At 33.0% G+C, this 21,740-nt stretch overlaps 3 protein-coding genes across 4 annotated transcripts; 1 reads left to right on the forward strand and 2 right to left on the reverse strand.

Annotated features, from left to right (window-relative positions):
- Window positions 1–1,598: 1,598 nt before the first annotated feature.
- Window positions 1,599–12,896, reverse strand: LOC105792715 (zinc finger CCCH domain-containing protein ZFN-like). 2 transcript variants are annotated; one of them, XM_012621447.2, is made up of 7 exons: window positions 12,509–12,896; window positions 10,801–10,958; window positions 10,054–10,116; window positions 4,819–4,938; window positions 3,976–4,266; window positions 2,865–3,185; window positions 1,599–2,174 (listed from the first exon to the last, which is right to left on the reverse strand). In XM_012621447.2, the coding sequence occupies exons 1-7, from the start codon at window positions 12,621–12,623 to the stop codon at window positions 1,893–1,895; spliced, it is 1,350 nt and encodes a 449-aa protein (XP_012476901.2). In that variant the 5' UTR covers window positions 12,624–12,896; the 3' UTR covers window positions 1,599–1,892. The 2 variants fall into 2 exon arrangements, with proteins under 2 accessions (XP_012476901.2, XP_012476903.2); XM_012621449.2 differs by lacking the exons at window positions 10,801–10,958; window positions 12,509–12,896 and adding an exon at window positions 10,229–10,707.
- Window positions 12,897–15,707: 2,811 nt separating this feature from the next.
- Window positions 15,708–18,440, forward strand: LOC105792708 (pentatricopeptide repeat-containing protein At4g21065). The gene has a single exon (XM_012621434.2). The coding sequence runs from the start codon at window positions 15,858–15,860 to the stop codon at window positions 18,093–18,095; it is 2,238 nt and encodes a 745-aa protein (XP_012476888.1). The 5' UTR covers window positions 15,708–15,857; the 3' UTR covers window positions 18,096–18,440.
- Window positions 18,441–20,865: 2,425 nt separating this feature from the next.
- LOC105792719 (protein METHYLENE BLUE SENSITIVITY 1) lies at window positions 20,866–21,617 on the reverse strand. The gene has a single exon (XM_052634697.1). It carries the CDS (start codon window positions 21,469–21,471, stop codon window positions 21,157–21,159), a length of 315 nt encoding a protein of 104 aa, XP_052490657.1. The 5' UTR covers window positions 21,472–21,617; the 3' UTR covers window positions 20,866–21,156.
- Window positions 21,618–21,740: the final 123 nt, after the last annotated feature.

Here is a 21,740-nt window from a genome sequence, read left to right on the forward strand (position 1 = left end):
AAGATCAGATTTTCTAAACCAAAATATTGATGACAAAAGAATCATGAAATCAAACATAGTAGGGAGAAAAAAAGAACCTGTTGTCAATGGCTAGCTGTTCTTATTGAGACCACAAGCTCGATATGAAGCTTTACTTGGTTCCTCAACTTTGGTTTTTACCAATTTGGTCTTTTATCCAATAAGCACCCTGATTATCCATAATCTAAAATCAAAATGGCAAAATGCTTGATCTAATGTTAGATTAAAGAATGCATGATCCAAATTGTTATCCAGAAAACGGGAAGTATTTCAAAACATGTTACATGGTCAGAAAACATGAGGGTAAGTGTCAGATATCGATATTTATTCAACATGGGTATGCTCAATTTTTTTCATGTATTTGAATGATGATATAACTAAGTAATTTAATCCTTATACAGAAATGTTGGTGCAAACAAGTAAAATTGATAAACTGCGTTCACAGACAACAGTTTAAATGCGGACCTGAACTTCTAAGACAATATAAACTTGTAAATAGAACTGATGCAGTAAGATAAATTTCACCTATTAAAGGACATGTTTTGTCAGATTTCAAAAGTCTGTGTTAGCATTTAGATGGTTTGTCGAACATGGCATTGAATAAGAGTAGTCCAAGGAAAATGAAAAGTTAACAGTATCATAACACACAAGGAGCTCAAACACTCTATATCCTATAATATCTGTTTGTAAGTAGAAAACAGAACTACCAAGGTTGCAATGAAACACAACAAACCATTACAACCTAAAAACATGAACTTTCCAAAGAGATCCAGCAGACAGTATTATTAGATAGAATTAGGTTGTCATGAATGTAAAGTTGCAAAGACACATCAAACATTGGCATCAAGTAGAAGCTTACATTTGAAACTAGTGAATATTTCCAATAATTTCAGAACTTCTTTCTCCCTAAACAGACTATATATATTATACATATATACACACACACAAATAACACACAGAAACACACAAGTTTGCACGTTAGAAATTATACCTGAGATGATTTTGTCAAGTGTATTTGATAGAAATCTGGAATATTTTATTCAGAAGCCTTCCCGCAAAAACAAGAGTGATTCTTGGTAAAGATACATTAATCCCATAGAACATGAGATTCTGTTGGAATGACTTGCAGACTCATCTTCAGTGACTCGAGTATAATGAGGTAAGATCTTTGGGAGTTTCGAAAGAGTTCAAAGAATTCATCTGACAATATACATAATAATGTTCCACTTCTTTTTGCAGAAAAATGAAGTGTGTACTCATTTATACTTCAGGTTGACAATTTCTCTCACATATGATAAAAACGGAAAAAATGAGAATTACTCCAGATATATGAATATAGCAATTATTACCTCAAGTAACAAATCTGAGATTCGGAAATGTCTGCAGATGTGAGAACCGAGAAGAAAAAGGAGACAGTAGGAAGAAGTATGATAGTACGATATGAATGAGGAAGCTATGCTGTATGGACAAAGCAGAGTGGCTGAACGTTACTCGATCAGGCATTTGAAAGGCCAGGCTTAGACTGGAAATCTTAAAAAGAGCAGCTAGATGAAGATTCATGAAAAAAACAAGGGAGGGGCTTAAAAACTGCAAAAGCAATGCCTCGTATACCATACTGTGAAAGAAATATAACACACAAAAAAGTAAAAAGGAGTTTCGGGACAGATGAACTGTTCACAAGGTTTTACCAAATGTGGAATCATTTTCAGATTTATACAAGAAATTCAGATGACACAACTGTCAACTGAATTGTGTATTTTCAAAAGAACATAACTGTGAACATCTCCAACAATGGGAAATGAATTTATAGATTACTCTGCCTCATCAACTAAAAGATTGTCAAACTGTAATCAGCTCCTATCATGTTGCAGTGTTTATCCCTCTGTATCAATATTTTCATCACTAGAAGACAATTGCCTATTCTCTGAAAGCGAAATTCGCCTGAGCTTTGTAGAGCCTGATTCAACAAGCCCCTCCGACGACAGGTTTAACCCAGAAGTTCCTGAAGAAGACCCCAAGAGATGGTGTACAGGGGCACCAGATGGAGATGATATGGAGTAATTGTACGTGAAAATTCCCATAGGATGGTTAAACTTGCAACTTGGACCAAACTTGCAAATTCCATATCGAGAATAGAAATCGCATAAAGGTTCTCCCTGTTAAAATTCAAAAGTAGCAATATCAATAATGTAAAAAAATCAGGTTAGAAACAATGAAACTAGCGTCTAATGACATCATGTGCACCGTAAAATCAATGGGAATATTGCAAGGAAGACAATGAAAAGAACAAAAGCTAACCTCAAACCACCTCAATGAATATGAGAGATGGAGAATCAGATACGCAAAACATTCAAATCTTGGGAACTAATTCTTAATTCCAGCACCTTTCACAGTCAAAACTTAATTGCTGTCTAATAGCCTTAGACTTTTTGATCCACAAATAATCCCTAAATCCTGATTCGCTAAACCTCAAAAAAGATGCAGGGTGATCATCATTTGTCCTACGTCAATACACAACTACTTATTTTGTATGCCAACTACGTCTAATCTAATTTAATATTTTAGCATGGGAACTACAGAAGGACCAATTGCCCAGCAACAGTATCAAAGTAAATATCCATTTTCTAACAAGCAAGATTTATTAGATTGGCTCTAAATAAAACCCAACAATTAGGAAACCAAACTTATCAAGAAAAGGAAAAGGCCAATGTAAGGAGGTAATAGGAAGGGAATGATATATTTTTACATAGCATAAGGCTAAGCTTTTCATAAGCAGCCTAATAACTTAAACGGATCGATATTCAGAAACAAACTAAGATGGAGTTACCACCAGTTGCAAAACTCACCGGACGTAAAGGAAGGCCTATTGGACTCAACAAACAATCAGGGGCAGGAGGAACTCTCTCTCGTGGGTGATGAAACCTACAAACTGCTCCAAATTTACAATCTCCGGTCTTCATGTAAAATTGGCATTCGGGCTGGCCAGGTCTCTCAGGAAATACATTCTCCCTCGGCAATGCATAAAAACCTATAGGGACAGAGCCAGAACGAAATTGAGAAAAGGATGCTTGAGATCCTCCAGTCACCGATTCATTCTGGTTTGAGGTTCCATAGATTTGATTATTTCCATTTGTCTGCTGCAGGTTCTCTGAAGAAGAGACTGATGCCTGGAGAAATGAAAAGTATAAGAATGGTAGCACTTCTTTTCCTAATGGATAATTAATGGTGGCACTTCTCATTGATCACAACTTCATGCTGCATAAATGCTTACTAGTCCAAGGGAAAATAAATTACAGAACCCAACTTCTGTACAACTTCTATCCATAAACAAAAAACAATAGAGAAAGTATGCTCTCAGGCATTTTGATACAGTTACAAAGTTAGAGATGCCATCAGGCCATGTCAATCAAACGACTAGGGGGAAACAATCAGCTCTAGAAACAGGCATAAAATTTCAGTTACCATAAAATATTTGTTCTTCAATTGAAATACATGCGTGGACAGGTTCTGGTTTATAGCATACATTGGATAATGTAATCACAAGGTGATAGACTCAAGGCCTTTGTAGAAACAAGCAGCCAAGCAAATAAGTTAAAAATTAAGCTACAAATTTTCTGATTCAATTTCATTTCTTTCTAAATAGTTATGTAATTCAACAATCACAGATACAGTTTTAAAAGAAATTTCAGCATCATTACAGTCTGCTCCAAATGTATTCTATTCAGGCCCAGGAGAAGCCTAAAAAGGTCATCAACAATAAAAGAAATTTCAAAGAAGGCTGGTAATACTCAGCTTGACTCAAGAAACAAATATTATTATTTTCCAAACACCAAGTATTAGCATATTGACTACTATAATTCTCATAATTTGCCTCATGTATCACTATTAATGTTGGCCAACCATGTGTAAACACTAAACAACCATGCACACTAGTAATAAGGTAGAGGAAAAACTTACGCTGTAAGCATTCCACCCTGGAACTGATACCATCCCTTGGGGTAAAATCAGAGGTGCATAACTTGAAGGACCTTGCCAGCGGGGGCTAGGAATGAAAGATGCTCTTGACCAATTTGTAATCCCTCCTGGATATGACTGCTGACCAGGAGTGGTTGGAGAAGCGACAGTCGGATAAATAGGAGAGCCACGCAATGAAATCATCATATTAGTTGGCTGAGGATGATGGAATTTACAAGTGCTCCCAAACTTGCATTGTCCGGTTCTTAGATAATATGCACACTCAGTCTCATTCTGTATGACGGAAAAGAGAAAACAAGTTACATTAAACATATCAAGCACCAATAACCTTGAAAAACTCCACAGGTTAGAAACCAACCATTGAATAAATACATCTTGACCAAATGAGGTCCAAAGTTATACAACAACTCAATATCAATCTTGACGCCAGCAATGGTCCAATTCAGCAGTGTTTTTGTTCATGCAACCCATATTTAAACTTAAGGACAGATTCATAACTCAACTAAAAAGAGGAAATGTTCAAAGCAAGCCATAAATTTTATTTCATAATCCTTGTCTGTGTGTGCATTCTACGTATGGGATCTAAATGATAAACCAATTAACATTAGTTGATAGGACTGTACAATTGGACAAGCTTTACAGGATGGTATCGTTTTCCACCTTTTGCTAAAACTAATCCAAGTAAAAAAATTGTAACTTTTTTTTTTAGAAAGACAAGTAGCATACAAAAATAATGTTAGAAGAGACCTGAGATTTAAAAAGAAAAATATATATCATTATAAAATTGTATTGCAAGGAGTAAAAGTTAAAAACTGAAATCCAGACCGGGCGAAAAGGATAGCCCAAAATATTTAAGGAAACTCTCCCAGCTATCCCTGCTTGTTCTCTAGGATGATGAAACTTGCATGTAGCTCCAAATTTGCAAGTTCCTGTTTTCAGGTAGTACTGCACAGCAGTTATAAGAGCAAAATGTCAGTTTTCAGATCCAAGCATGCATGAAAATGAGAGACATAGAATCTCATATGTTATATGAGGCAATGAAAAAAGAGTAGCTTCTGTCAAGATCAGTTCTGTCAAGGGTACAAGGCGCACTCTAGGCACTAGAGCCCTTATATTGCCCATGGAGCAAAGTGAAAGAAAAAGCACTTGCCTGACTTAAGTGAAATGCAATATGTATATATGCGTGCTTTTGTATTATGTCTGTGTGTATTATAATAATAATAATAATAATAATAATAAGCTCTAAATAGTGGTCAAGTTTAACTATAAAACTTACAATTTCATTTTTCTTTTGTTGGCCAATATACAAATTTCTGTATGGTATGATGTCTGTTGTTTGAATACTCAAATATTGAGAAGTAGAAAGTTCCATATTAGCTTCTTTCTCACTAGTATAGATATAAATAATTAAAAATAAAGTTAAAAATAAAATAAATTAAGAGAACTTCAATTAGGCTGGGTTTATATATATATAGCCTTATAAAGTAGCACGCCTAGATGGACCAGGCAATCACCAGATCAAAGTGTCTCACCCAAAAGGGTCTAAGGCACTTTTGTTATCTGGCACGCCTAGATGTACCCCTTGACAACACCAGTCCAGACTGAAATTGAGCTTCCAATGCAATAACATCAGAAATCAGTGCATCTTGCATTTCTAGAAGAGAAAGAGTGAAATTAATATACAAGAACTGAAAGTTTTCAAGAGAACATTTAATAAAACTGTTCTATATTTTATTAACTAAACAACTGAATTTAAATAGAGAAAACAGTCATAACCGAATTGAGAAAATAATTCCCTTATTCTAATAAACTACTAAAAGATAAGGAAAATAATTCTCTTATTCTAATAAACTACTAAAAGATAAAATAAAATATTCTTAGAATATCTCAAATGATTTATTCTAAGATTTATCTACCTAAATAACTTTAAAATATATCCCAAAATATATGGGTTTCACATATTTCAACACCCTCCCTCAAGTTAGTGCATATATATCAATCATGCCCAACTTGCTTACAAGAAAATCAAAGCTTGTCTTAGAGAGCCCTTTGGGGAGTATGTTAGCAATCTGTTGTTTTGAAGGAACAAACGACATGCACACTTGGCCTTCTTCAATCTTCTCCTTGATAAAGTGTCTATCAATCTCAACATGTTTAACTCTGTCATGTTGGATTGGATTGAGAGCAATACTAATGGCAGCTTTGCTATCACAGTACAACTTCCTCGGTGAAGTTATTGGTTTCCTCAGCTCTTCCATAATTCTTTTTAACCACATCATTTCACAAATTCCTTAAGCCATTGATCTAAACTCAGCCTCTGCACTACTTCTTACTACAACATTTTGTTTTTTGCTTCGCCAAGTCACTAGGTTTCCCCAAACAAATGTATATCCTGATGTAGATCTTCTATCTGTTATTGAGCCTACCCAGTCTGCATCTGTATAAGCTTCAATTACTCTTTGTTCGGATTTCTTGAAGAATAAGCCCTTTCCAGGTGAACTCTTCAAATATCTTTAGAATCCGAAACACTGCTTCTTCATGTTCCTCCATTGGGGAGTGCATAAATTGCCTCAATAAGCTCACTGCAAAAGCTATGTCTGGCCTTATATGTGATAAGTAAATTAACTTACTGACAAATCTTTGGTACTACCCTTTATCAACTAATCAACCTTCTTTATTTTCGACTTTTACATTTGGATCAATTGATGTGTTAGCTGGGCGCCAACCACTCATCCCAGCCTTTTTTAAAAGATCAATCACATATTTTTTCTGAGAGACTACAAGACCCTTCTTTCATCGAGCAACTTCCATTCCAAGAAAGTATTTCAAAGGACCCAAGTCTTTAATCTCAAACTCCAATGCTAGATGCTCCTTGAGATGCTTTATTTCATCCACATCATCTCTTGTAAGAATGATATCATCGACAAACTATAATAACTGCTATTCTACCTCTTTGTGAGCGTCGATAGAACATTGTGTGATCAGCTTGCCCTTGTGAGTAACCTTATCTTTTAACAACTTGAGTGAATCGTTCAAACCAAGCTCGAGGAGACTTTTTTAAACCATACAAAAATTTCCTGAGCTTACATACTCGAGTTCCAAACTTTACTTCAAAACCTAGAGGAGGATCCATGTAAACTTCTTCTTTAAGTTTCCCATTTAGGAAAGTATTCTTCACATCTAGCTGCTATAGGGACCAATTAAGATTAACAGCAATTGATAAAAGAACTCTAACAGAATTTAATTTGGCTATTAGAGCAAATGTTTCAAGATAATCTATCCCGTATGTTTGAGTGTACCCTTTAGCCACCAGTCGGGTTTTGTATCTATCTAAAGATCCATCCGGTTTGAATTTGGTTGTGAACACCCATTTACAGCCCACAGTTTTCTTCCCTACAGGTAATTCCACTGTTCCCCATGTACCTGTTTTTCCAAGAACGCGCATCTCCTCTAAAATAGCCTCCTTCCACTCAAGAACTTGTAAAGCATCTTTCACATTTTTAGGTATTTTCACAGTATCAAGACACGAAACAAAGGTTGAGAATGTCGAAGACAAGGCTTTATAGGACACAAAGTTAGACATAGGATATTTGACAACATTTCTAACATCTTTTCTTTTAGCAATTGGAATATCTAAACCAGAAAATTTATTGGTTGGATTATGAGCTTTACTTAGACTTTTGACAAGATCTTGCGGGTCGGATTCTTGATGATGAATTTGGTGGATTTCACTTTCTTGATTTCGATTTCTTCTTGAGTAAACAATTAACTCTTTTGTTTGTTCTTTATTCTTATGATCAGACTCTACACCTTCATACTCCTTTTCATTAACATCATTAATTTCTGTGTTAATCATAAATTTACCTTCCCCATTATTAGAATCCCTATGTTGTATATTCCTAGTGTTTTCTTGATCAATTACAGAATCTTCCTTACTATAATTCCCTCCCTGAAGATTAGAATCAAAGTAATATTGCATTTTAACAAATGTGACATCCATGGTAACAATAATCTTCCTAAAAATTGAATAATAACATTTGTAACCCTTTTTATTAGAAGCATAGCCAATAAAGACACATTTTTTTGCTCTAGGATCTAGTTTACCTTGGTTGTGAAGATGAACAAAAACACTACACCCAAAAACTCGGATGGATAAATTTGTGATCAATTTAGAGTTAGAAAAGTTATCTTTAAAGAGACTGAAAGGAGTTATATAGTTTAGAGTTTTACTAGGCATTCTATTAATAAGATATATAGTTGTTAACAAGGCTTCACCCCAAAGATAATGTGGTACCTGACTAGTGAACATCAAGGCTCTAGTTACTTCCGAAAGATGTCAGTTTTTTCTTTCTACAACCCCATTTTGTTGTGGTGTATTTGTACAAGAGCTTTGGTGGACTATACCATGTTTAGATAAGAAAACACCTAATTGGTCACTAAAAAATTCCCCACCATTGTAACTCCAAAGTACTTCTATTCTCACATCAAATTGTGTTTTTACCATAGCATAAAAAGACTGAAACACATTTTTAACTTCAGACTTAACTTTTAATAAAAAGACTCAATAAATGCGAGTATGATCATCAATAAATGTGACAAACCAACGTTTTCCTGAAAAAGTTAAGACTCTTGAAGGTCCCCAAACAAGACTATGAATTAACGAAAAAGGTTTGGAAGCTTTATATTTTTGAGGTGGGAAGAATGACCGATGATGTTTAGCCAATTCACAAAATTCACAGTGATATGAAGGACTTTTATTTCTAAATAGATTAGGTAACAAATATCTTAAATAGTAAAAATTAGGATCTCCAAGCCTATAATGCCAAATCATAACCTTATCAAAACTAGAAGCAGAATTTAAACATAAAGTAGTTGTTGGTTGACTTAGATGGTCGTCGTCAAGAAAGTAAATTCCACCAGATTCTTTAGCATTGCCAATCATTCTACCCAAGACTATGTCTTGAAATTTACACATAGAGGAGTCAAATATAACATGACAATTTGAGGACTAGGATAATTTACTGACCGATATGAGATTACAAGCTAGATTTGGCACATGTAAAACACCATGTAAAACCAAGGAAGGTGAAATTTTAACAGTGCCTTTCCCAGCTATTGCCGAGAACTACCCACCTGCTACTTTAATTTTTTTGTTTCCTGCACAAGGTGTGTAAGTTGAAAAAAGAAAATGACTACTAGTCATGTGATCACTAGCTTCAGAATCAATGATCCACGTGTTTGTTTTACAAGGCTGGGCACTGAAAAAAATAGAAAAATCAGTATCTGATTGGGCAAAGGAGGAAGAAGGATTATTGGATGAGTTAGGAAGATAAGAATTCATCCGAAATTGTGGTGATTGAAAAAGTTTGTGTAGATGCTCTAGTTGTTCCTTAGTGAATGAAGACCCTTCTAGAGAACTTTGGCCCTCATAATTTTCATTAGTTGTTTCAACGGTAAAACTTTCTTCCTCTGTTTGATTCCTGGATCTCTTATCTCCAATGAAGGCTGTTTTAACCATGATGCTACTAGAGATAACCTAGCTCAGATGCCATGAAAGTTTTCAAAAGAGCATTTAATAAAACTGATCTATATTTTATTAACTAAACAACTGAATTTAAATAGAGGAAAGAGTCATAACCTAATTGAGAAAATAATTCCCTTATTCTATTAAATTACTAAAAGATAAGGAAAATAATTCCCCTATTCTAATAAACTACTAAAAGATAAAATAAAATATTCTTAGAATATCTCAAATGATTTATTCTAAGATTTATCTAACTAAATAAGATTTATCTACCTAAATAACTTTAAAATATATCCCAAAATATATGGGTTTCACATATTTCAACAAGAACAAAAAGGAAAAATCTTAGGATGAGCCAATCATCTAAACCAGTTGAGGGTTCAGACTAAAGTTTGATTGCTATGCCAAACTACTAGAAAGAGAAATAAACCTTTTACTTTACTATACTTCTTGTTAATCATACATTGCACATTGTAAATCGCATGTAAAAGTAGCAACATTGTCAATACATGGGAAAATAGGGAATAAGTACATGCCTGACATTCAGGTTGTCCTACTCTTTCTGGAAACTCTCCTTTCATTCTAGCAGCGGCAATAGCCTGAAATTTGATATAATCTAAATAAATATTTTAAATGACAATTGATATCTAAAAAGTTATATGAGTAGTGGGACAAAGTTGAAATGAAATGACAGTAGCAGATGAAGTATACCCATGTTGGTAGCAGCAAGTGTTTACATGTGTGCATATGCGGAACGATCTTATCTCTTGAGGATCTAATACTCTATAAATTTTCCTACAATGAGTTCTGTTTTAGAGTGATTTAGTAGAAAAGACCCTTGTTTAAAAGTTTCCTGTGTCAAAAACTTCCAACTACCAGTGAATAAAATCATGTCAAATATAATAATCAAAGGTTTCTAAAATAAATAAACTTATGAAGCTCTTTGGCATTTACGAATAATAGACAACATGAATAAACTTGAGAAGCTCTTTGGCATTTACTAAAAATAGACTTGGTAATCCTGAATTTGCAATGCAGTTACATAACGAGAATACAACACAACAAAATAATAATAATAATAATAACACAAGCACGACATGAATACATGAATACGCCAAAATCTATATAGCACGAATTCTTAATGTATCAAAATTTATGTAAATAAATAACGCCTTAAACACAATTATGATAAGAAGAATGCACAAAAAAAAAAAAAAAGAAGAGATACTCAAAGCATTAACTCTGGATTCATGAGAATTGTCCAAACAAACCATGGTTTATACCAGCTTTCTGTTAGGAGGATGATTAAAACGACATGTAGCTCCAAATCTACAAAGGCCCGTCCTAATATAATAAGAACAATCTGGTTCCCCAGGACGCTCTGGGTAGTAACCAGATTCCATTGTTTCACTGGATCTTAAGTTCATTTGCCACATAGCATCTGAAATAATTTTTAAAAAGTAGGTTCAGCAAACACATGAAAAAAAAAGAATCAAAGAAATACTAAAGGGGTATTACAAATTGAAAATATTCACTTAACATACAACAAGCAAGGTTGTGGCATGCAGCAGTAAGAAACTCACTCTGACCTTTGACTTATGCAAGCCCCATTGGCTAAATTATTCGAGGAAAGAGACACTATTCCATATTTTCTAAGGCATCAATAAAAAGGCCTTATGAAAATATTTTATATTCTTTTCTTCCTTTCGTAGATTGAAGCTACTATTTAACTAACTTGAGAAAGTTTACAACAACAAAAATTTTCATTTTCTAAAACTCGGTGTTGAAGAAAGCATGAAGATTAACTATGCTCATTGCAAAAAGTTCTACAGAGAAATAAAAGTACCAATATTCTGTTAACTATAAAGATATGCTCTTAGAATATTGGTACACAAACCTGTAAATGGTCCCACCCTTGGTCCCTCTTTTTTTTTTTTTTAAGTTTGCTTGCTCAAATTTGATTTCGGTCAAATCCAGACCAAACTCGAAAATTCATATTATTATTTTAAAAAATTAAATACTAGAAATTAATTACAAAAATTCTGTCCAAATCTAATTCGAATACGAATAGTCTCGTCTAGTGAACAATTTTGGTTCAATTAATACAGTGCTTAAAACTTAAAAAAGTACTGACAAATGGAATAGGTAAAAGAGTAACAGTTCAAAAGAGAGTTAAAGTAAAATCATTAAACTAATGAATCCATTTAGAAGAAGATACAACCAACAGAACACAACAATGGGTTTAACTAAAGAGAAACGGTATCAGAGAAAAGAGTTTCAATTCACCACTCTTTTGGAACCGAATACATGTGATTATGTCTGGAATAAGCTTGTTCAATGTGAACTCTCCTTTCGATTCACCACTATCTCGTTCTTTAGATATTCATCATTGATGTTCACCATAATTGACCACTATATAGAATCTATTACATCTGCAATCATGATAAATGCTATACGTCTACAACCGCAATTTAAATCCTTATTATCCCCGTCAAAATTAAACATTTTTGTCATTTTTAAAACTTTTTAACCATAATTTTGCTTTCTATCATATGCTTGTTCAGACAAATAAGTAGCACTGAAAAAGCAGTAAAAGCAATAATCAAAATAATCCTAATAAAGAAAAAGAGTTTAAGAGCTTAAGCTGTTTTCTACGTAATAAAGCATAAATGAAAAAATAAATCAATAAAGAAAAAACACTCATAAGACAAAAATCACCGCAGAATTTGCACTTTTATCACAATAATTTAAATGCAATTAAGAATTTTAGACTGATTATTAAAATTTAAAATTTAGCGAATAACGGGATTTTAACAACGATCAAACTGGAAAATCACCATTGAAGTGAAAATAAATGGCAATTCAAATAACCAAGAGAATTATATGAATCGCAATATTGCATTTATCTCAAAATAAAAGAGAAAAATAATATAATAACCATTATAAAAATAAATAAATAAAAACATACGATAATTAAAAAGAGAGGGAGACCTTGATTCAACGACGGTGAAAGCGAGGCACCTTCAGTCACAGCTACGGCCACTGCTGATGCTATTCGGGACATCGAAATTCCTGCATCGAATAATAATTTCCATTCAGCAGTCATCTTCCTCCATCACCACTATTGTCACGTTAGCACCACCTCCAAGCCGGAACTCTCATTCCTCCGTCACAAAACCACGCCGTCACTTTCGCCAAAAAAAAACCTCTGCCCCCTCTCTCCTCCTTCGTAACAGAAAAACCAGAGAAACCAAAAAACGGTTATTTTCAGAGAGATTTTTTTTTTTTTACTAAAAAAGAATTTGATTTTTTGATAAAGGCGAAATAGCGTTGTTTTCTCTTCTCCACAAAAAAAAATAATAAAACATAAAATAAAAATAAAAGCCAACCATCCAAACAAAACCCACTAACTTTTCTTTTTTATTTGTTCGCTAATATTATACGCAGACCGACGAAATTGATGATCATATGGAATCCCATTTGTGTTCACTGGTTTAATTCTGATTTCAGTCCCTATACTCTTCACATGTTTGAAATGGTTAAAATATGTTGTTAGTCCCTGTACTTTGACAAATTTTGATATTTAGTTTTTTGTATTTAAAAAGTTAAAAACTAAGTCATCTTACTTTCTTTATTTAAAATTCTCAGTCCAATCATAAAATAATTACCAACATATTAAATTGACAAATTTTGACAAAAACTACAAACGACAATAATGGTCGGACTAAAATTTTAAATTGAAAAGTATGAGGACTGATTTTGAACTTTTAAAGTACATAAACTAAATCTCAAAATCTATATAAATACAGGGACTAATAGTACATTTTACTGTTTGAAATTTACTCTCTCCTCTTTTATTTAATAATTTAAGTTTAATTAATAACAACGTCAAAAGTCTCTCATTACATATATGAAGGACCAAATATATAAATATAAATATTGAATTTGGGGTTGTAAAGTTTACAATTTTGATTTCAAAGTTGCAAGGTACTTCAGTACTATTTCACAGAAGAAGCATGATTTATTTTGCTTCTATAGCTTTCATGTAACTTTAAATTGTCATTTGAGTACATTTTTATTTTAAAAAACTATGTTATCTAATTGAACGAAATTATTTTTATGATATTATAAATTGGACTTTAATTATTAAAATAATATAATATAATAATTAAACTTCTAGAATTAAAAAAGAAAAAGACTAAATTTCATATATGTAATAAGTATAGGGGCTGAAAGCAATATTAACCCTATATTCTCTTCTTTACACCTGAGCAGTACGTGGAATCGAGTCAGACTTTAAGTCCTTCAAATTTTGACTTCAATTTTATTATTTAAGCGTGGACTTGTTATCATTAGTTAAACTAATATTAAACACGTGAGAGTATCGCACATAAAAAAATAATTAACAATGGTAAAATTACGCTTTAACTTCCCTATAATGATAAAAATTTGATTTAATTATTTAAATATTATAAATATTTTTATTATAATATAAAATCAAGGGCTTTCGTAGATAAAAAGTTATAGGTTAGGGCATAAGGACTTGTTTAAACAAGGGATAATAGTTTAGGGGCTTTTTTAGTATGTTAGCCTTATTTTTATTTTAGATAATGGCTTGTTTATTTTACATAGTATGTACGTCATTCTTGCTTATTTGTCTTTGCATGAGATCTCTTTCTATTGGCCGTTTAAAATTTTGTTGGACACGTGTCATAAAATAAGAGCGAGTGTGGATTTTGGAACCGGAGTTGAGTCAGGTGGCATAGGAAAGGTCAAATTTGGTTTTGATCCTTTTGTTATATTCGAATTTGGAATTTAGTCATTTTATTTAATTTGTATTTTAATCCTCTATTTCTATAATATCATTGGCTAAAAAAAATTAACACAATTAAGTATTTCACTTATGGATTTTATCTTAAAATATCCCTTCCAACATAAAAAATCCATGTTATTATGATAAAAGTTAGAAATTAGTGGTTTTAAGAGTTAACATTTTAACCGAAATAGATAATGATATTAATTATTTAAAATAATAATGATATTAAAATCAAAGAAATTATATTATATAAAATTAAATTATAAAAAGTGCAGGAGAATGTGGGTTCGAGTACGATAAAATGTATTATCTTTCTATTTAAAAATTAATGAGGGTTTATAAGTAATTCTAGATATTGTATAAAATAGAAAAAAAAACACAATAAAAACATCAAAACTATAATTCAAGTTTTAAAATAATACATTTTACTATTCTGGTGATCTTAATTAATTTTTTTTCATTAAGTTGTTTTTATTTTAACAAATGATTTCATTGAAAAAGGAGCCTTAGCTGTCAAAAATAAAAATAAAAATTATAAATTAATCCCTTCTTAAATAATAGAATTATAAATTAATGTATAGTAAAATTACTAATCTAAAATAATATATATTTAATCCCTTCAAAATAGACATGTCCATGGCTTCAAGCCGGATCTCAAAAAGTGAAAGGGTTTGGACAAAAATATAGGCCCAAAAAATAGACTTGAGAAAAAATAATGCTTATTTAAAAAATGAGTCGAGCCACGGGTAAAGTTTGTCGGCCCGAACCGACTCGAATTTGCAAAAAAATATATATTGTTTTGTCATTGTTTTATTGTCATTTCACTATTATGTTGTTACTATTTTGTTGTTATTATTTGGATATTGTATAGCTTTTATTTTATTGTTCATTTTACTACTATTTTAAATGCCTTTGTTTGTTATGTTGCACCTATTTTTGTATTATTTAAGTAAAAAAATTATTTTACTTTTAATTTGTTGAAAAATTTTTATTTTAATGATTTTAGTATTTTTGATGTATTATGGTTTTTTTAATTTTTTTTATATAAAAAATTTTAATACGAGTGAGTCGGGCTGAGCCTGAGTTTTAGTATTTTTATCCGAATCGGATTTGGATAAAATTTTAGATCAATTTTCGAGCCGAATTGAACTTATCAAATTGGCATAAAATTTTATTAAGACCCGACCCGATCCAAGCCGAACTCAACCCAACCCATAAATACTTCTACTTTAAAAATAATAATATCATAAATTATTAAATAATAAAATAATATTTTAACCTTACAAAAATTTATAATTCAATTTTAAGCATAATAAACAATTTTGGATTTAGCTTGTATACCACGAAACTATCATAAAATGCTAACTTGAAGATAAATATATCTTACAGATGGTGCGAACACACATTTGGCCGATCCCAAAATGTTAGGATTCTTTACGGCCATTTTCTTTCTCTTCAACCATAATATTGCCAATCATTTACGCCTCTAACAATGCAAGCTCTATCCAATTCAGAGCTACTAAAATGGTTTCTACTTACTGTTTAACCCCAAAAGCCCATCTAAAAATCCCCACCATTGTTGTATTTCTGTTGAAGAAACTATCTCCCTTTCATTTTCATCATTGTAAATTCTATTCCCACCATTCTTTACCTTTCCCCACAACTAGTTCCCTTCACGTTAAGGCTATAAAAGATGGTTCCTTTCAAAACTTAGATGTGGCTAACCACTTATTGAATGTGTACGTGAAATCTAAAAACTTAAACCATGCATGTAAACTGTTTGATGAAATGCCCCACAGAGACGTTCGAACTTGGACAATACTGGTTTCTACTTTTGCGCGTGTTGGTTCTAATGGGGCTGCGTTGGAACTTTTTAAGAACATGCAAAATGAGGGTATTAAACCAAATCAATTCACTTTGTCTAGCGTTTTGAAGTGTTGTTCTAGCTTGAGTGAGCTTAAGATAGGGAAAGGAGTTCATGGTTGGATTTTAAGGAATGGGGTTGTTTTTGATGTTATTTTGGAGAATGCCCTTTTTTGTTTTTACGTCAAATGTGAGGATTTTGGATCTGCCAAATGGTTGTTTGAGTCAATGGAAGAGAAAAATAGTGTTACATGGAATATAATGATTGGTGCATATTTGGATACTGGGAATGTGGATAAGGCTGTTGATTTGTTTAGAAGGCAGGGTTTGAAGGGTGTTTCTATTTGGAATACGATTATAAATGGCTTAATGCGAAATGGGTTTGAAAGAATTGCATTGAAACTACTCTATGAGATGGTAAAAGATGGAACTTTGTTTAATGAAGTAACTTTTTCTATAGCTTTGGTTTTGGTTTCATTGTTGAAAGATTTAGAATTAGGGAAACAAATCCATGGAAGGGTGTTGTTATCGGGAATCCATGTTGATGGTTTCTTGAGGAATTCACTTATTGATATGTACTGCAAATGTGGGGAAATGAAAATGGCATTGAAAGTTTTCAAGAAAATGGATACGTATTTCGGGAGAAATGAAAACTCCATTGAAGAAGTCATTTCTTGGAGTTCAATTATTTCTGGATTGGTTCTGAATGGTGAGTTTGAAGATGCTTTTAAAACATTCACCTCTATGGTTCGTAAAGATATCGACATTGATGCGTTTAGTATCACTAGCATTGTTTCTGCTTGTGCTAGTTTTGGTGTGTTGGAACTCGGCCGGCAGGTTCATGGCCTTGTTCAGAAAATGGGGCATAAATTAGATGCTCATTTGGGATCCTCATTAATTGACATGTATGCTAAATGTGGAAATTTGGATGATGCTAAGAGGATTTTCAAGCAAACTAATGATATGAATGTTGTGTTGTGGACTTCAATGGTATATAGTTATGCTTTACATGGTCGAGGAAGGGAGGCCGTCCAGCTATTTGAATTCTCGATGAGTCACGGACTTTTGCCAAATGAGGTAACTTTTATTGGGGTTTTAACTGCTTGCAGCCATGCAGGGCTTGTTGAAGAAGGTTGTCGATATTTCAGGTTGATGAAAGAAGTTTATGGTATCAAGCCTGGAGTTGAGCACTTCACTCGCATGGTTGATCTATATGGACGTGCTGGTCAGTTTAAGGAGATAAAGAAGTTCATTGATGAAAATGGCATCCATCACTTGAGAGCAGTTTGGAGGTCGTTTTTATCCTCTTGTCGACTTCACAGAGATATCGAGATGGCAGAATGGGTTTCTGAAAATCTACTTCGTTGTAAAACACTCGATGCCGGACCTTATGTTTTGCTATCAAATATTTATGCCATAAAACAAAGATGGGAGGAGGTTGCAACTGTGAGAAGATTGATGCAAAGTAGAGGGGTTAAAAAGCAACCCTGTCAATCTTGGATCCAGATCAGGAATCAAGTTCATGCTTTCATCATGGATGATAGATCCCATCCGCAAAAAAACGAGATATGTGCGTATCTATATAAGCTAATCGGAAGATTGAGGGAAATCGGGTACTCATCTGATGCCAAACTGGTAATGCAGGATGTTGAAAAAAAGCAAGGGGAAGGGGAAATGTTACTTGGTTTCCACAGTGAAAAGCTTGCCACTGCTTACGGTATCATTAGTACTGCATCTCAAACACCAATTCGGATAATGAAGAACCTTCGAATATGCGATGACTGTCATAACTTTATGAGATATACTTCTCAGCTACTAGACAAGGAAATAATTGTGAGAGATATCCACCGATTTCATCATTTTAAGCATGGCTGCTGCTCCTGCGGAGATTACTGGTGATTGAACTGGTACATGCACATGTTTCACGGTGCTACCAGTATGGAGACGCGTCGAGTATAACATGACGGGATGTCCTTTCTCAAGAGATGGCCCTGGTTGAGCTTGAGCTTTTGTGTTTAGCCGACTCTCCATTGCAATCACGGCCATCTCGTCATCTTGCAGAGCTTGCCTTGTTGATGCCTAAGGTTCAGGAAGGACCCACCTCTTTATTCCTTTAAATTTTAGCTAAGCCACTTCCTTTTCTTTATTATAGATTGAAATCTGCTTTAGCATCACTTTTTTTAAATAGGATATATAAATATTTATTAGATTAAAATTTGATTTAGCATCACTTTTTTCAACCGAGATATCGACCCGAAAAAAATTTTGATTTAGTTAACTTAAAAATTGATACAAATTGATTGAATAGAACAATTGAACCAAATTTTTAAGACCATGACCTGAGTAATTCGACCATATAACCTTACTTTTTCTGGGATCCGAGTAATCAAATCCAAAACTAGAGACGAGTGTAATCAAAGGATCTTTTAATGTCATACCGTCATCTCCATGCATCAAGATTAAATAAGCATATATGTTTAAATATTTAAAATAATTTAATTAGTTATTCATTATCTTAAGCATTTTCTTGGTACATTATAAATTGGTAAAGATTACATCAACTAGTGTCATTAAGATACCAAACAAAAGGCTTAATCACTGCTACTGTAGATTTTTTAATGAGTTCACAAATATAATTACAGAAATATATTTACAGAAAATGAATTAAGCAATTTGCTTGCTTACTTTACTTCCCTATATTGATAAAAAGAAAAAAGAAAAAGAAATTATATAAATGTGAATTTGAAGGGCCTAGAATCCTTTCTTTCACAAGAATAACTGTTCGTAGTAGGATGGTAACAAAGAAGAAACTGGAAAGCATGATCTTCAACTATGTTGCTCCGGACTCTTTATATTTCTCGAAGTACTTGTGTTTAAAACCCATATGAGATGGGTATCCAAAAATAAGACCGAGGATATAACCTTCCCAGAATCCTCCAAATACGTAGAAAAAATCGAACATACCTATATTGGCCGTATACCCGTACCGACACTTGCATCAAAGTCAAAAGTAATAGAACAAAGGTTTTCAGTCAGGCTTAGAAAAGCAAAGTAAAAGTGAAAACATGAACAATTACTAAGAAATAACCCTTCCTGACCACAATCTGATAAAGGGCATAAATGAGCTACTAGATTTGCAAGCTACTCAAATCCAATTAGGTTACTATCGAATCGGGCTAAAGTAATTCGAGCTGTTGGTTGAGGCAAGTTTATGTATCATAATACTCAATTCAAAGAGCTCACGAGCCCTAATTGGCTTTTCATTTATAACATAATTTTCAATATTAATTTATTATTTTTACCCTATATATGTATACATATATAGATATGCCCTTTTTTTCACATCCCTCCCATCTTTCTTTGTGTCTCACCTTCTCTACCCATTGGGTTTTAAGTATTTTTTAAACTTGAATAATAGAGCTTAATCGAATTGAGCTCAAATAAATCGATTTTATCTCAAGCCCAGCTTGAGCTCAGCTTGGCCTGATTACAACCCTAAATCAGATAACAACATGAAAGTTTAAGTGTGTACACTACTTTTTAAGCTCTAATAATTTAGCTTAATAAAAATCCAGCTCGAATAATTCGACTTTATATCAAGCCAAGTTCAAGCTCGATTCGGCCAATTACAACCCTAAATCAGATAGCAACTTGAAAGACAAAGATCTAGTAAGAAATAACCCCTCTTGACCACCATCATCAGATCACAATTCACAAGCATCAAAGTTCTACCAAGAAAATAACTCTTCAAACCACCACCAGATAACAACATCAATGATCGATCACGTTCTAACGTTACACAAAATTATAACAAATTCATACAAAAAGCAATATAGAAGACAGTAAGCTTACCGATATGAAGCTCTCATATATCCAGCAGCAACATAATTAACTCTCAGCAAGATATAACCTACCACACAGACCACATTCAAGACTTTGAGAACAGGGCTATGGGTAAAAAAGATAAAAAGAGACATAGAAGTTTTGAACTAGTACAGAACATTTTAATACTCAATTACTAGTAATAACCTATCATAGTAAGCAATAACATAACATTCATAAATACAATTCCAATTTTTATCAAAATGAACACCAAAAAACTGCAATTAAAAATTATCAGTTCCAATCTTGGAACACACATTTTAACTCTCTAAAAACCTAGGGAAACACGGTAAAATTACTATTGAGGCCCTTGTACTACAAGTCGAATTGTATTTTGCCCACTCTACTAAAAAATAGTAAATTAATTCCTACATGTTAGATCAAAGAGCAAAAGGGTCCTTCTGTTACAAATTTCGTCCATTTCTACTGTTAAAAATTGGTCCTTGTAGATCAACATAAGGTTTACTCTTTCATCTAAGAGTACGAGAACTAATTTACCCATTTTCTGAGTAAAGGAGACAAAATGCAATCTGACTCCTAATACAAGGTCCCATGAAATGGAAACACACATTTTTATCTCTCTAAAAATCTATTCTAAAGAATCCAAACACATCAAACATGCACAATTCTCTCATTATTAAGCATAGTTATAGAAACTAAACCCTACATGCTATTGTTCTAAGCTTTAGCTACCCAATCCTCTAAAATAAACAAATTCTTGAACAAACAAACAAAAACAAGCATATGTTAATATACGACAAGAAACATACATACACAAACATTTCAATTAAGCATTAAATGAAGAACTATAATCTTCATAGTTAAGATGGATTAATATGTATATATCATCATAATCATCATCAAGGAGATTTTGTAAATAAAATCCAACCTTTTTTTTCACCTAAAACCCCCTTCTTTTATCTTTACCATCTCTACTACCATCACAAATAGTTACAGAACAAATAAAAATAAAAGGGAAAAAACAGAAGAAGAAAGAACCAAACCCAGATATTTAAAAATCCCCAAAACGCCAAATTTATCCAGAACAACAATTTATTTATTTATTTTTGTTATTTTATTATTTTCTAAGGCTACCCCTAACACCAGGACGAGGCTTAGATGGCTCAGCGACATGAACAGCATGACGATTAATAAGCTTAGATTCTTCAAAAGGAATTTTGGGATGTTTGGCATCATGATGGATCTGCATCGATTTCACATCGGGAGCGGTTGTTTTGCAATGAGGACACTCGTATTTGGCATGTCCTCCTTTCTCAACCCCAGAACGGTCAGCTAATCCGGCTTTGCCGCCACCACGGTTGGTGGTGGCAGCGTCGACCTTGGCGGCGAGTTCCTTGGCCGTGTGCTTCTTGGGCTTGGCTTTTCCGGTCATGATTGATTGATTGATGATAATTATGAAATCAAAGAACCAAAAAGGAAAATTGGGAAGCTTTTGGGTTTTTTTTTCTTTTTCGGAGGGGTTAGCGGTTGGCTTAGAATTATTGCGGGAATAAGGGAAAAGAAGAAGGAAAAAGTGAATGTAGCTTTACTCCCTCTCACTGTATTAAATTAATATTTTTAGGGATAATTCAAATTTATTCTCCAATATTACATTTTTTATCAATTTAAATTTAAATTTTTTAATTAAATTTAACTATCAAC

This window comes from Gossypium raimondii, chromosome 8 (assembly GCF_025698545.1).
Source record: "Gossypium raimondii isolate GPD5lz chromosome 8, ASM2569854v1, whole genome shotgun sequence".
In the NCBI taxonomy this organism is placed as follows: domain Eukaryota; kingdom Viridiplantae; phylum Streptophyta; class Magnoliopsida; order Malvales; family Malvaceae; genus Gossypium; species Gossypium raimondii.